We start from the raw sequence: 14599 nt of genomic DNA on the forward strand, positions 1-14599 counted from the left end.
TGAAGCTTGTATGGTGTCGTTTTGAGTTGCTTATAGTTTGAATCGGTTGTAAACGTTTGAATTAGGTAGAATCAATTTATTAGATTCATAGTAGAATCATTCATAGTAGAATCAATTATAGTTACTTGACTCATAACGAATATACTTTGTATCCGCAGTCCCTGGAATACAACGTATACTTCGTCTAATTTAACATAGCATTTGCAATACAGAATTAGATGAGTTCATGTCCCCCCGGATTCAACGTATATTCGTTATGAGTAGGTAAGACAGTAGATGAGTAAAAGTGAAATGAATGTTTCCAACAATCAATAAATTAACCAGATAAAATATAACGAAAGTTTTCAATACTACTTCCTGCTTGCATCTAACTAACATAAGCTTGAAGGCACTCACTAGAGGAGTACTAGAATAATCTCTGGTTTTCGTTTTCTCTCTTCGTTCATACTCCTAGCAGTAGCACCCGCGACCGGAGATCCGTGCGCGAGAGCAAGCACGTGGCACGCGTGTTTATGACCGAGTGAGGCATATGGCAGTGTAGCTCGTGGATGCTCGCGGCCATCATACCACATAAGACATTGCTTTTATTTTAATAAACATAGTCGAAGAGAGCCTAGCTTACAAGCGGCTATAGACAGTTTTTTTTTTCGGGAACAATATTTGCGACAAGACAACATGCACTCAATCTAAATTCTCAACTCATTCGCGCTCGGAAAGTGGACCGTGTTGGACGTGCTTATCTTGGCTACTCCCAGTTCAGTTGTAGAGCTTTTTTCCTCCATCGACCAAGGAAGTGAGAGTGAGTGAAGTTGATCGAAAATATACATAACATTAACCTAGAAGGAGAAAACTAAAGCATATAGTGGTGATTTTACGTGTTATACATTATTTTAGTGAATTGAGGAAATCTACGAGGAAGACGAGAATAGTCCCATCTTCCTCAGGTCGATTTCAAGTGCAAATATTTACACTAGTAAGCTGTTGTTTGTTTAGTTTGAAAGTTGGCACGAATGTGACACGAAGAAAAAACGAGTATACGAAACTCTTTCCTAGTTGGCAAAATTCCATCCACTTTTGTTTACCTCTGTAGGTTCCGTTGTGTGTATTGGTGCAGTTATAGGTTGATTAGTACCGAGACATCACAGAGTTGCACTTGTTTCTCGATAAAAGATTGGCTGAAAAGAGTGCAGTCCACCTTCCGAAGCGAAGCAAAGTGAAAATCAATAGGATTGGTGGTGTTTTACGTCAGAAGCTGAGCTGCAGTGTAGTAGACTAATTCAGACAATAATTATCCGCAGTAAGCGAAACTAGTTTGAGCAAGGCGTTCGTGATACACGTAGCGCTAACCAAACCCCCAAACCAGAACCTCCAAGAAATCGAAAGGAACGGTCATGACACAAGTTGTTTACATCGGTGGCGTTGAAGGGTAAGTTTACCGAGACACTATCATTAGGTTGTGCTATTGTAAGACTATATTGATGTGGATGAAAAAGTCACGTACTCCTTCTAAAACTGTGGCTTTCGAGCCCAGAACGTGTTGAATTCACTGATAGATGGAGCTTAAAATAACCGGGAATAGCTTCTTTTAATTAATGAAACCAACGGTGGGATACGTATTACTGCTTCAAACTCAACCTTCTAGAGGGCGCACCAAATATTTTTAGCTCGATAAGATGATATATATTCTCTGAAGGAGGCAATCGGGCACACGATCACCTGGCAAGCTCTCATTAGCCTGCATTCATAGGTTTATTCATGTATGTGGAAGTACAATACAACAGGACCTCAGCAAGAGACACGAAACTGGTTCGAGACGCAAAACTAGTTGTCGATCACAACAATATTTCTTTGATATTTTGGTTTCTGGTATATCATGATCGGCTGCGGATCGTGTTTTATCAGCGACAACGGCAATGCCGCCATGTTATTGGCAATAGAGGCTCGCCTCTCAGAAGTAGTCGACAGCAGGAAAAAAAATAGAATTAATTCACTGGAACACAGTCCGATGCTTATTAACTACCAGACATTATGTTCACAGCTTACATCATCGTTTCCTTATCCACATTCAGAGGGTACACCTAATAGGAAAATTTAAACCTTACCTAAATTTGGTAAGATTTTATTAAAAAGCATATACAATTTGTAATGTTTTACCGCAGGAACAGATTCTGTAATGTGGTCTTCGGTAAGTTTCAGTAACATAATTTTGTAAATTTTATCATAGCTAAATTTTTGAACAATGTTTGATTCCCCCAAAGTACTGCGGCTAAAAAATCGTCTCGTGAAGGTTTCATGTTTCATTTCGCTTTCCTCCATTCTATATGCTGAATGACGTTTGAGCAATTTGTAGTTTTGAACAGCGTGCAGATTAGCGAGGTTCAAATTAAAAAGTGTTCAGATTACTGGGGGTCGCGAACAAAAGCTTGTTGAAACAGTTAATAATAATAATTGTCTGTCGATTAATATACATTAGGTCTGTTCCCGTACTTGCTTTTTTGCTTTTGTTGTAAGTTGCTGTAAGTTGATGTACGAAAATAATATGGTGCAGCCGGGAACATACTTCTGCTTTTTTCTGTACAGAATTTTACAGAAAAGCAAGTATGGGAACAGTCTTCTTACCAACAACATAGGGTAGAGAACTACTTCGGCATAAGCACCCATTTCCGTTATATCGAGCAGAAACATCAAATATATCAATTATTTTTCGTGAACGAATCAATCATACGTTGGGATACGATAGTTTAGTTCAAATCCTACAAAATAAAGTCTATAAGAACACATAATTTTAATATTTACATCCACTATTCTCAAAAACAAAAGAAGCGTGCCTAGCAAATCCATTTTTTCCGCCTACAACCGTATGCCGAAGTGAATCTAATGACGTTTGAATGTGTTTGAAACTCGTATGGTGGAATTGGAATCAAGATGCAGTGTTGGATTTTTAACAATATCTCAACAATTTTTGACTCTTTATCAAATCTAACGGTACGTATGGAATTGGTAAATACATTTAAAAGTCATCTTTGATATTTTAGGGAAAACCCTTGATTTGTTTTCCGTCAATCTTGTTTTTCGTGCTGTGCACCAATGCTACCGACGCCAGGGAGGCAGCTCCCACACCTGGGTCGTACCGTACCTATCCACCCATCAACTCATGAACCGGGGACCAACGGTTTTACTTCCCTTCCGAAGGAAGGCGTGATCAGAGATGTTATGCCTCAAAACATCCCGGCGGCGCACACTGGGGCAGATCAGTGATTTTCTCGGAAAAAATTAATAATTTTTGAACAAAGCATCCAATCAGAATACTGTCTTCGGTAAAGTTGTTTGTATTAGTTAAGCGCTTCTTTTGAATAAATTAATTAGTTCGCAACTTGGTCGTAGAGATGGCGCGCGAATCTAACTTTTTAATAAAGCATCCTAGACGTATGGTGTTTTCAACAAAGTTTTTTAACTATTAAAATGAAGGAAAGTTGCACAAGACATAAAACTTCCATAACCTTTAGTTTCGGAGATATAGGGTATATTGAAAAATATGATGTCAAAATTCGTATTTCTTAACTTTTTTGTATATTTTCATATGTTTGCTCTGGTTTCTGCATTTATTCCAACGAAAACAAACTAGGTGCGAATTTTCATTGAACTGTTTGTGGAATTTATAGTGGTTTTAGTGAAATATTCTCGAAAAACATGATATTTTGCCTCTATTTTAAGTGGGTGGGATTCTCGAAAGGGCAGCTAAGGGCAGCTGGACTTTGTCTCTTTTGCTAGCTCATGTCATTGTCTAACATATACCAGAAAACTGAAGACATGATATTCGATGATTTTTTTTAATTTCACTTTATATATACCGATAAAAAACATCCTTTACATTGAAATGAACTGTTTCACATAATGAAAAACATTATATAAATTTTTGACATGTCACCATTTTTAATGCTGTGCTGAATTTTGAGATTGTTTACTTATTATGAGCTGCCAGCGAACTAGGGGCCTGGCTGGTGGCCATGTTTTTGATGCTATCATCTGTTTTTGACTCTCTGCTTACTACACGATTATCCGTCCCTTTCCACCATGTATACGTCAGCTCAATCAGCTGCATTACCCTGGTAAAGTTGTATATGTGACATCATTGTACAAGCTGTGTGCTGCCGAGCCAACGTGATCGTGTACAACGTACAATTATCGATTAGTTTTTGGAAGAGACGTATCAGCTTTTGTAAACAATGCATTTGATCGTCGGTTTGGTGTAACTGGTAGCTCATCCACGCATACGAACACCACTATCATGCAGGAGAAAATTTCCCCTATCTGATATACGTGAGCGAACTACCAGTTACGCCAAAACGACGATCAAATGCATTGTTTACAAAGCTGATACATCTCTTCGAAAAAGTAATCGAGAATTATTAATGTGCGTCAATGTTTCAGTAGTTGGTATCCATAAGCGTGAATTTTTTTCTCGTCTCAGTTCAGTGATCAATTTCCGGTGTTGAGCAATAATCCACAAAGTTGCTATAATGGATTCACCTTCAATGTAAATTTTCAACAGTTGTTTATTCTATGCCATATGCTCAACATGCATTTCGTTTAGTGGTGTCTCAAAATTAATTTTAGTAAAGATAATAGATCACACAAGCACATCAAACTATTTTTACAACCAGATCCATTAATTACAAGTCTGCGAAAAAGACCAAAGAAAAATTCAGCCCAATTAATAAAAAAAATAGCGAGGTATTGGCATTATTACAACCACCGGATTCATTTGACAAATAGTGACAATTAAGGACAACTGATTTCTAAATACTTCAACTTAAGACATAGTTTAATCTTTAAACCATTACTGCTTCTGCAATTTAAAAAGTTTAACGAATAAAAATTATACATAACTGACAGGTTTCCTTATTAGTAGAGATACTTGTAACGGTTTACAAAAGGTGAAATTAAAAAAAATCATCGAATATCATGTCTTCAGTTTTCTGGTATATGTTAGACAATGACATGAGCTAGCAAAAGAGACAAAGTCCAGCTGCCCTTAGCTGCCCCTACGAGAATCCCACCCACCTAAAATAGAGGCAAAATATCATGTTTTTCGAGAATATTTCACTAAAACCACTATAAATTCCACAAATAGTGCAATGAAAATTTGCATCTAGTTTGTTTTCGTTGGAATAAATGCAGAAACCAGAGCAAACATATGAAAATTTTGGCATCATATTTTTCAATACACCCTATATCTCCGAAACTAAAGGTTATGGAAGTTTTATATCTTCTGCAACTTTCCTTCATTTTAATAGATGAAAAACTTTGTTGAAAACACTATACGTCTAGGATGCTTTATTCAAAAGTTAGATTCGCGTGCCATCTCTACGACCAAGTTGCGTACTAATTAATTTATTCAGAAGAAGCGCTTAACTAATACAAACAACTTTACCCAAGACAGTATTCTGATTGGATGCTTTGTTCAAAAGTTATTAATTTTTTCCGAGAAAATCACTGATCTGCCCCAGTGTGCGGCGTCGACTGGGATTGAACCCAGGCCTGCTGGGGTGAGAGGTAATCACGCTTACCACTACACCGCCGTTATTTAGCATAGTTATTCCAATCTATTTTATTGTAATTGTTCGGGTTGGGAATGAAGCACGTCCTGATGGCAGCGTACACGCAGCTTCAACGCTGTAATGTATTATTATGTTATTTTCAATATTAATTAAACATGAATTTTTGCAATCTGATAAACAAATGGCATATAAGTGTCAGACACATACTTTTAATGTGAATACATAAAATTCATGTGTCACCACACATACTATTCCTGTGACTCATAAATTGCATGTGTACTTCTGAGTGGATTCTGTTTATGTGTGGACACATGAAAATCATGTGGAATTTTACATGGAAATTCGAATTCGAAATGAATTTTTTGTGTGTAGGTTAAACATACATTTTCGTTTTCTGCTTTCTAACAGCGGATCTCGTGGTTGAAAATAATAAACAAATCGATTTTACGCGGCTACACTAGCAAGCTTGTATTAGTGATATCTTGTGGCAATAAGTCAATAGAGATTGCTAAAGTGTGATAGTATCAGTGATTTGTTTTCATCGGGAAAATTTTCCGCTATGAAGTTTTTTTTCCCGATGAAAACATTTTACGTATACGTATACGTGACGTAGTGTGCGTAAGATAAACGTCAGCAATCTCTATAGTCCTCTCCAGGTGGGTTCGGATTGGTGCAATTTGCGTGTGTTAGTAAGATGATTTTTTTTGCTACACTGAACTAAATTGTCCACACATGAATGTATGATTATTGTTTCACTTGAGCTCCATACGGATTATTTTTTCTATTTGAAAAAGATTATCATTCTCTGATTCAGCTCTCAAAGCACAGAAGAACTGAATAGTATCAATTATAAAACAGGCTGATTTTCATTTTGCACACAGTAAACCATCAGTTCTAAATCCGCATGATTATCATCCATTCTTAGGAAGACTATCAATGAAACCGTATGATTAACATTGAGAAGGATATGAACTCGTCATACAGTTTCAAAATAAATTGTCATGCAATGTTTAAATGAAATATAAGCGCAATCTGAATGAAAAATATTCAGAAGAAGAAAGCTTATTTTACAGTTTCAAAATTATAATCATCACGAAATATATCTCTTCTTAATCGTTGGAACTGTAAATTAATGTTGTAAATGAAACGCTTTTGTATTACAAGTTGAACAATTGTTTTATTCATTTATTCGCATGAGAAGGAATTTGAGATTCTGCTGGGTAGTTGTGATCTACAAGATTAAATAAACATTAGTTACGTTTTTCGATGGTACAGAAACGTTATGTTAGGTTATGCTATTTACCAGAAAGCTCGAAAATTACTTCCACTGGCAAGTTCAACTGATCGGCCAAGGATACGATGTAATTAAAATTCTGATCCAGTATTCTGGATTCCATTGCATCTGCCTGTGAATAAAAGGGAATAAGAAAGCTTCGTTTCGAAACCAGCGACGTTCTTTAGCCATTCCGGCCAGAATGTTCGAGGTGAAGAATCACAGCTACACACTCGATCGTAGCGCACAGTTTCGTTGCAAAATCAACGTTCCTCATCGACAAGAGGATCAACTTTCAAGCTGGCCATGTATAATTGTCGCGGAGCTATTTTCTTCCGGGCTTCGATCTTTCCAGTTACACCGGGTTCCGATCTTTCCAGTTACACTTTCAACAAGCTGCGCTTACAAAATGGCGAGGCCAAAACGCAATGGGAGCGACTGAAACGATATGAAAATTAATTCCATGACAGTTGTTGTATGATTTTCGTTATGGGGTTAACTTGAATGATTTTACTTTATTTCTGTTCTTGAATTCATTTATTGTTAAAACCTTTCAAAATTTGAATGGTACTTCATTAAGTGGTTGATGCTATTTTTTATGATATGTGTGATGAATCATTCCATTTAACGTCAATTATCAGTCAATCGGATATCTCATATTATTTTCGATGTTAAATAAATCAGATAGCTCTGAATGATTAATCATGCAATGACGACATGGTAAAGACTGGAACGCGCAAAAATTGGTCTACAAAAAATGTTTCTTTCCGTCAAAATTCATATCACAAATTCTTCTTATTCTTCTTCTTGTAGTTCAATTCATATATTTAAAGGAACAAATGTTCGTTAATATTTTGGTTTGTTGAATCCGAACTGCCGTGCCTTCCGCTTAACCCCTTCCATTAAATTTTGCACAGTGGTCTCATTGACCTTATTTGCCGCCGAACGCCAGTAAGATTTGAACTGCCGCTCGTTTCCATGGATTTATTAGTTTTTTTGAGATGCAGTTTGACCAAGGCCCAATACCGTTCGATAGGGCGGAGTTCTGGGCTATTGGGAGGGTTGTGGTCTTTGGGTACCACAACCACGTTGTTCGCATCGTACCACTCGATTGCCTTTTTCTCATAGTGGCAGCTCGTCAAGTCCGGCCAGAACAGCATAGGTCTATTATGTTGCTTTAAGAATGGTAGCAGCCGCTTTTTCAGGCACTCCTGGACTTAGATCTGTTGATTGGTGGTTCCCGTAGTAATAAAAATGCCGCTTTTTAGACCACAAGTGCATATGGCCTGCCAGACGAGATATTTTTTCGGGAACTTCGATAGTTTGATGGTTTTGAAAATTTCAGCCACCTTCCCTTTTCCTGATGCGGTATAAAACTCCTGTCCCGGAAGCTGCTTGAAATCCACCTTCGCATAAGTTTCGTCGTTCATGACGAAACAGTCGAACTTCGTGAGCAGATTCGTATACAGCTTTCAGGACCGCTGCTTTACCGCCTTATTTTGTTTGTAATCCCGGTTCGCCACCTTCACCTTGTTAAACGTCGACAGCCCGGCTCGTTTCTTGGCCCGCTGCACAGTAGTATGGAAGACATTGAGCTTGCCAGCGACGTCCCGGATGGAGAGGTTAGGATTCCGCTTATATTTAACCACCACTTTCTTCGTCGTCGCTGCCACGTCCGGATTACGATTGCCACCGCTCCCAGGCTTTCTGGTGGTTGACAGACGCTCCCCGAACACTTTTAAAACGTTTGTCACGGTCGATTTGGCCACATCCAGCATTTTTTCCAACATCGGATTATCTTGCTGCGCGAGCAAAATTTTGACACGCTGCTCCTCTTGCTTGGACGTCATTTTGAAAACTGGAGAACAAACGGTGAAAACTTTAGCAACCGTTGTATACACTCAACTTCCAAATGCACCATTTCAGGTTTTTTAATGAATTTTTAACAGAAATACACCAATTTGAAGTTGGCCAATTTTTGCGCGTTCCAGACTTTAAATTCGCTGTGAGAATTTTTTCGTTTGCTGTAAGAACTGTCATTCGAAAGTAAAAATAAAAAACAAAACGAAAACAAACCCTACGCTTGTACGATAAGAATCAAATACCTCTTCATGAGTAAAAGTTAACCAATTTTCAATGAAAATTGCTTCACTTAATAACGAGTTAATTATTTTAACAATAATGAGTTGCTGCTAACAGTAGCTAACAGTTACCACCGGTTGGAAACTAACGACTTTAAATTGGCTCACTACTTGACTAGTCTATTGGTCCCAAGCAAATCGTGTCTAAATTGTAGTACTAAACTATGTTTGTTTTGATTCGCTATGAAAGTTTGACAGATAAAATGAGGGGCTCGCGGATTTATCTTTGTTTCCAGGGGTGCATCGAATAGCTTGGGACCGAAGAGAGTACCAGAGCTGAGCCAAAAAGTTGAGCACGTATTTCAGAACCTTCTGGTCTTAGAGTTACCTCTATGCAGTTACTACTTAATGAGTATAATAGATTACTCTTTAATAAGTAGTTCCACCATAGAGGTAACTCTAAGACAAGTAGGTCCCTAAGAAACGTGCTCAACTTTTTGGCTCACCTCTGGTACTCTCTTCGGTCCCAAGCTAGTCGAATACCCCTCGAAACATAGGAAAATCTAATAACCCCTCATTTTATCTGTCAAACTTTCATAGCGAATCAAAACAAACATTGTGTAGTACTAGAATTTTGACTAGAATGGGATACGTTAATCGATTTGCTTGGGACCAATAGGCTAGTCAAGCAGTGAGCCAATTTAAAATCGTTAGTTTCGTATTGATTGTTGGTTCCACTTTGATTGAAAATGGATTAGCTTTTACTCATAAATGGATGTTTGATTCTTATCATGTACACGGAAGTATACGCTAGTGTGTGTTTTCATAGATATTATAGTGTAGTGTTCATGAGATCCGGCTTGGCAAACTCAATAGGGAAGGTGCGGTGTCAGTTGATGGGTTGAGGAAGATTAGAAAAACGTAAACAAAAATAATGTTTTATTTCAGCTTTTGGAAAAGCATTTTTAAAAGTATTTTGCTGCAATCTAGTCTATTTAATTTTAAGGGATAAAAGTTCGAAGCTTGGTGGATCAGATTTTCAGTTTATAATGATTAGTTGTAATGTGGAACATTGAGATTTATTCGAACAAAAATATGATTGCAGACTGCTTTCGAAAAAATGTCCTCTTGGTCGGCTTGACTAGTGAATTGAAATAATCGATAATCCCGGGTTAGATGATCCCAATACATAGTTTAATATAGGTCCTTGCTGTTGGAAAAATGGCCTTTCATGTCTTGAAACATTTATTTATGAATAGTCAAAGTTTTAGTCGATGTAGCATTGGCGCATGGATCGATTAACATTAAAATAACGTCACTATTTCATATTCTTCGCCATGATGGTTACTTGTTTATTTGAATTACAGCTTGAGCTTGAGCTTGGGCTTGATTGACCGCCCACGGTTGCTACTCTGTTACTGCCAGATCAGCTGTAATTACACAGAGAACCAATAGACGATGCTTGGGACTAGCAATCATCCTCAATGTGTAAAAACTGGTGATCTTAAATTAGGCAATACCAGCGCCGGCCGCGCCCGAACACAGGTCAAGAAAGGAATGGGAAGGATTGTGTTGACATGACACTCGCTTTGATGGAAGCCGAGAACACCTCTGCACTTCCACGAGGAATCACTGGGATGTTGGATAAGAGGGTTGGGTTTGCAGCAGGGTTCGTTTTGGTAAACGATAAGCTGAATTGATGTCCTAACGATCATATAACGCGAAGGAGCTTGGGACTAAACCCACGGTCTTCTGCTCAGTAAGCAAAAACGTTTGCCACTAGGCAGACGAGCACCTTTTTAATCATCGAGTTGCTGTTATTACCATGTAGTCATATTAACAAATAAAACGATTGACGAATCTTGAATGTGGATGGGCCTGAGATTAGACTCATGATGTTCTGCTCAGTAAGCAAAAACGGTTGCTCTAAGGCCACCGATATGAGGACATAATACCGTTGTGTATCCACTCAAACCCGGAACCAACGACAACAACGAGTTTCGCAAAATACACGATACACAAGCGATTTTACCATAAATCTCTTTGAAATGTAAGGACCTGGGACAGCGTGTTTCTGCTCAGTAAGCAGGCCACTGTAACCAACGATCTTTCAAATCCGAAAACTAAAAACTACGAAAAAGTACTTAGGCCCTCATTAAGTTCCACTTTCACGCGACGTTCAATAACAGGGTCCTATCCAGGATTACATCTGAAAAATCCAAATCTGGCCAACGGTTACTTGTTTATTTGAATTACATCTTAAAAACTCAATAGATCATATTGAATCTCGAGTAGAAAGGCTAAACTTTCCATTGTCTAAGATGAAGACTGAGGCAGTGCATTAATGTCAAAGTAGGACTTTCTGTACGATGTAGGATCTTCATGAATCTCCAAAAGTAACATATTGCGGCGTTCATAAGAAATGGGCGGAGATAACGCGCACCAGAGATACCCGCGATATAAGCGCAATGTCAAAATTCAGTTTGTTTTGGATATTGTCTTCTTTTTTTCGTTCGAGAACATTTTTTTTTTTTGTTTGTTAATTTATTTGATAAGGCTCAACCGAATTAACTTTACAGAGCCGAGGATTCTTGGTCACTATACAATACATCTTAAAACTATAGTCAAAAGGTACAACACAATAAACACTTTATCTTCCGCTATCCAAAAAGCCTCCTCCATCAGAACTGGAGCCGTTTCCAGTAGTTTCATTGTATGGCAAATTGTTGTTCGCCAACGAGGGTCAGAGCGCGTCCATTGCAGCAATGGAAGCAAAACGTGGTCAGCACTCACACATTCATCACGAAACGGTTGCTTTCCAAAGTCGACGACGCATCGACCGAAAGAACTGCTGATGAAGAACAATGAGGAGGACCACACAATGGTTGCTGCCGAGAAAACAGACGATCGCGTAGCACACATTGAGAGTGGCCTGCTTTTTGTCGACAGCCGAGTGAACACTGAGAACAAATCATCATGAGTTCGATTGATTTATTCTGTTGATTTCATTAAATACGGTAAGGAAATTTGTAGTGTTTCATCAGGTACCTTAAGACGGAGTGTGATATGGAAGGAATCCGCGTAAACTTTCTTGGTCATCATGCGTCCGTAAACACTGTTTACCATTGCCTCTACGGATATTTCTACTTGGGCATCAAGAAGTGTATGTTAGCTAAAATTTATGCTAAACATCATTCCACAATTCCCCAAGGAAAGAGCAAAAGTGTACCTGGAGTTTTGTCAGAAGGAAAGATCATGGATAGTGGACTCATTCAAAAGTTGTCCTGTACGAAACAAAAGAGCAATTTGAAAGGACTTTTCATAAACCCATCAGCGCTTATATCAGTCAAATCCTCCACTCAGAAGAATACAGCTGGAAGGTACTGGAACGACGAGCAGTGCAACTACGACAACAATTATCTACCGATTTTTTTCCGATATGAGCATCATATCATTCGGACATACATAACCAGGTATTTTTAGATGAAGTATAATTTGATAACCGTGGAATGCTCCGCAATAAGCGCTATGCACCGTTGGGAAAACGACTAATTTACCGCGGGGAATTTATCAGGTGCCCTAGATGCTCTATGTTAAGTATCTATGGGTGCAACGGTGTTATTGAAACGTTTGCTACTGAAGGTACTTTTACCCGACAAAGATTTTTTGATTGCGTCCGCACATTTGCACTGAGCGGAGTCAAACGCCATCCCGGACAGTATAGTACTTGGGTGATGGATGGCACTCGTATCCATTGCCATAAAGCAACCGTAGAGTACCTACGGTCATTGGGCATTAATGTCATATTTTTACCTGTTTACGCTCCTTTTTAAAACCCTATTGAGTACGTTTTTGGGTAACTTAAAAGGTATCTGAAAAAACATACGTTGAGAATAGCACTACAGATTTGACGATTACCATTTGTGAAGCTCTGAAACATTTCAACTTTGATCGTTCGAAAATTGTTCGGACTGGGAGGGAACTTTCCCTTTTGGTAGTGGACTGTATCGGCAGGGTGGTGGAGGAAGCAAGCGTCGATCGGAAATCAACTCGTAAGGGCTCTGAAAAGAGCTGGTGGGTTCGACGCTGCTCCAAACCAGGGATGTGTGCAAAATAAACTTGATCGGGACGGCTACGCTAACAACTGTTTATTCTCTCCTCTTTCTCTCTACAAATTCTGCTTCTACTGCTGCTGATGTTTGCTGGTGCTTGGTCGGAAAAGAACTCTTGTTTTGCACGGTGATGCATGCCTCTTTCAAAGCGGCGAGCGTTGATGTGGTCGTCGCTGATTGGTGGATGTTGTAGCCTATTGATGGTCTCGTTCTTCGCTGCTTGTTGGTCGTGTTCGTATCAGTTGACTTTCGGCGGAGACGGAACATACTCCCCCGGTTGAGGTAACTCAACGATTAACAACGATTGTCTAGAATTGCGGATTGGGTGTCGGTATCAGGGTTTCACGGATGATCGGCATGGTTCGTAGGTTCTTCTTCCTCGTTGTTCAATGAAACGCTTGAAGAATGCCAGGAAGGCATCGGTGCTCAGATCGTATAACGCTTCCAGGCCATCAGTGTAGATCGGATGCAGGTTTGCCAATTTCTTGCAAGGGTCGTGGGTAACAACTCGCTGAATGTCTTCCGCCAAATGGACAAACTGAACCACTTGGGTGATAGTTTCGGTTGCCTGGCGTGGTTGCGGGATGATTAAGGGCTGCTTTTTCTTCAGGTCGACTGGGTCATCTGGGTTGACGATAACTGCTTTCAGTGCAGGTAGCATCTGGTCTGGAACATTTTCGGGTAGTTCGATGTTGTACCTTTCTCTCTGGAGGAACTCAGGACCACTCCACCAAGACACGATATCGGTTTGTTTTTGGATCACAGCGTTCCGGTTTCTTCCAAATGACTGTAGTTGGTTGAGCGGTTTGTTGATCCAGGCCAGCACTATCGTACTTTCACACCATAGCACAATTTCTCGGAACTCCATATCCAGGACTGGTAATACCTTCTGTACTAACCGGGTTAGCAGGTGAGCGGCGCAAAGTAGTGTTCTCAGTCTGAGCTTGCTGGCTCGATGTCGAATAGGAAGATCCTGTGGCGGTGGCTCCTCAGGCTTTGGTATTGGAACGATATCATTGGAATCAGGATAGGGCATCTTCGGTACAGGATTAGCTGAGCTTGGCTTGTCTGGTGGATCTCTTATTTGTTGTTTCTCAGACGTCGGTAACGGAACGAGTGCACTTGGCTCCAGAACTGGCCTTGAGTGAATTCCAGCTGACATCGGGACCGGCTTGAACATCGGACAGTTTTCGGTTGGCATCAGAAACCGCTTGAACACCGGATACTTTTCCATTGGCTTCGGGTACCGCATGAATACCGAACGGTTTCCAGTAGACATCGGAAACATCTTGAACACGGGCCGGGTTCCGGCAGACATCGGGAATAGCTTTAGCACCTGATGATTTCGAGTTGGCATCGGAAAATACAACACCGAATGGTCTCCTGTTGACATCGGTAACGGCTTGTTCACCGGATGGTTTCCAGGGGACATCAGAAACGGCTTGTTTACCTGATGAATTCTAAGGGTCATCGGGAATTGCTTGGACACCGGACGAGTTCCAGTGGACATCATGAAGGTCGTGACCACCAGACGGGTTCCAGTAGACATTTGGAACGGCTTGAACACCGGAC

At 39.7% G+C, this 14599-nt stretch overlaps 1 protein-coding gene and 1 pseudogene across 4 annotated transcripts in view; both read left to right on the forward strand.

Moving 5' to 3' along the window:
* Window positions 1–659: 659 nt before the first annotated feature.
* Nagk (N-acetylglucosamine kinase) overlaps window positions 660–14599 on the forward strand; it is a 50073-nt gene continuing 36133 nt past the window's right edge. The window contains exons 1-2 of one of the 4 annotated variants that reach the window (XM_065233585.1): window positions 660–877; window positions 1091–1426. In XM_065233585.1, the coding sequence (XP_065089657.1) occupies window positions 1392–1426 (35 nt within the window). In that variant the 5' untranslated portion in view covers window positions 660–877; window positions 1091–1391. Of the gene's footprint in view, window positions 1427–14599 lie in introns of all 4 variants that reach the window. The other 3 variants (XM_065233586.1, XM_065233587.1, XM_065233584.1) reach the window with 3 other exon arrangements.
* Window positions 11845–12971, forward strand: LOC135710851 (uncharacterized; annotated as a pseudogene).

The sequence above is a fragment of the Ochlerotatus camptorhynchus genome, unplaced genomic scaffold (assembly GCF_037179485.1).
Source record: "Ochlerotatus camptorhynchus isolate MF236.1 unplaced genomic scaffold, CSIRO-AGI_Acam_v1.1 ptg000404l, whole genome shotgun sequence".
In the NCBI taxonomy this organism is placed as follows: Eukaryota; Metazoa; Arthropoda; class Insecta; order Diptera; family Culicidae; genus Ochlerotatus; species Ochlerotatus camptorhynchus.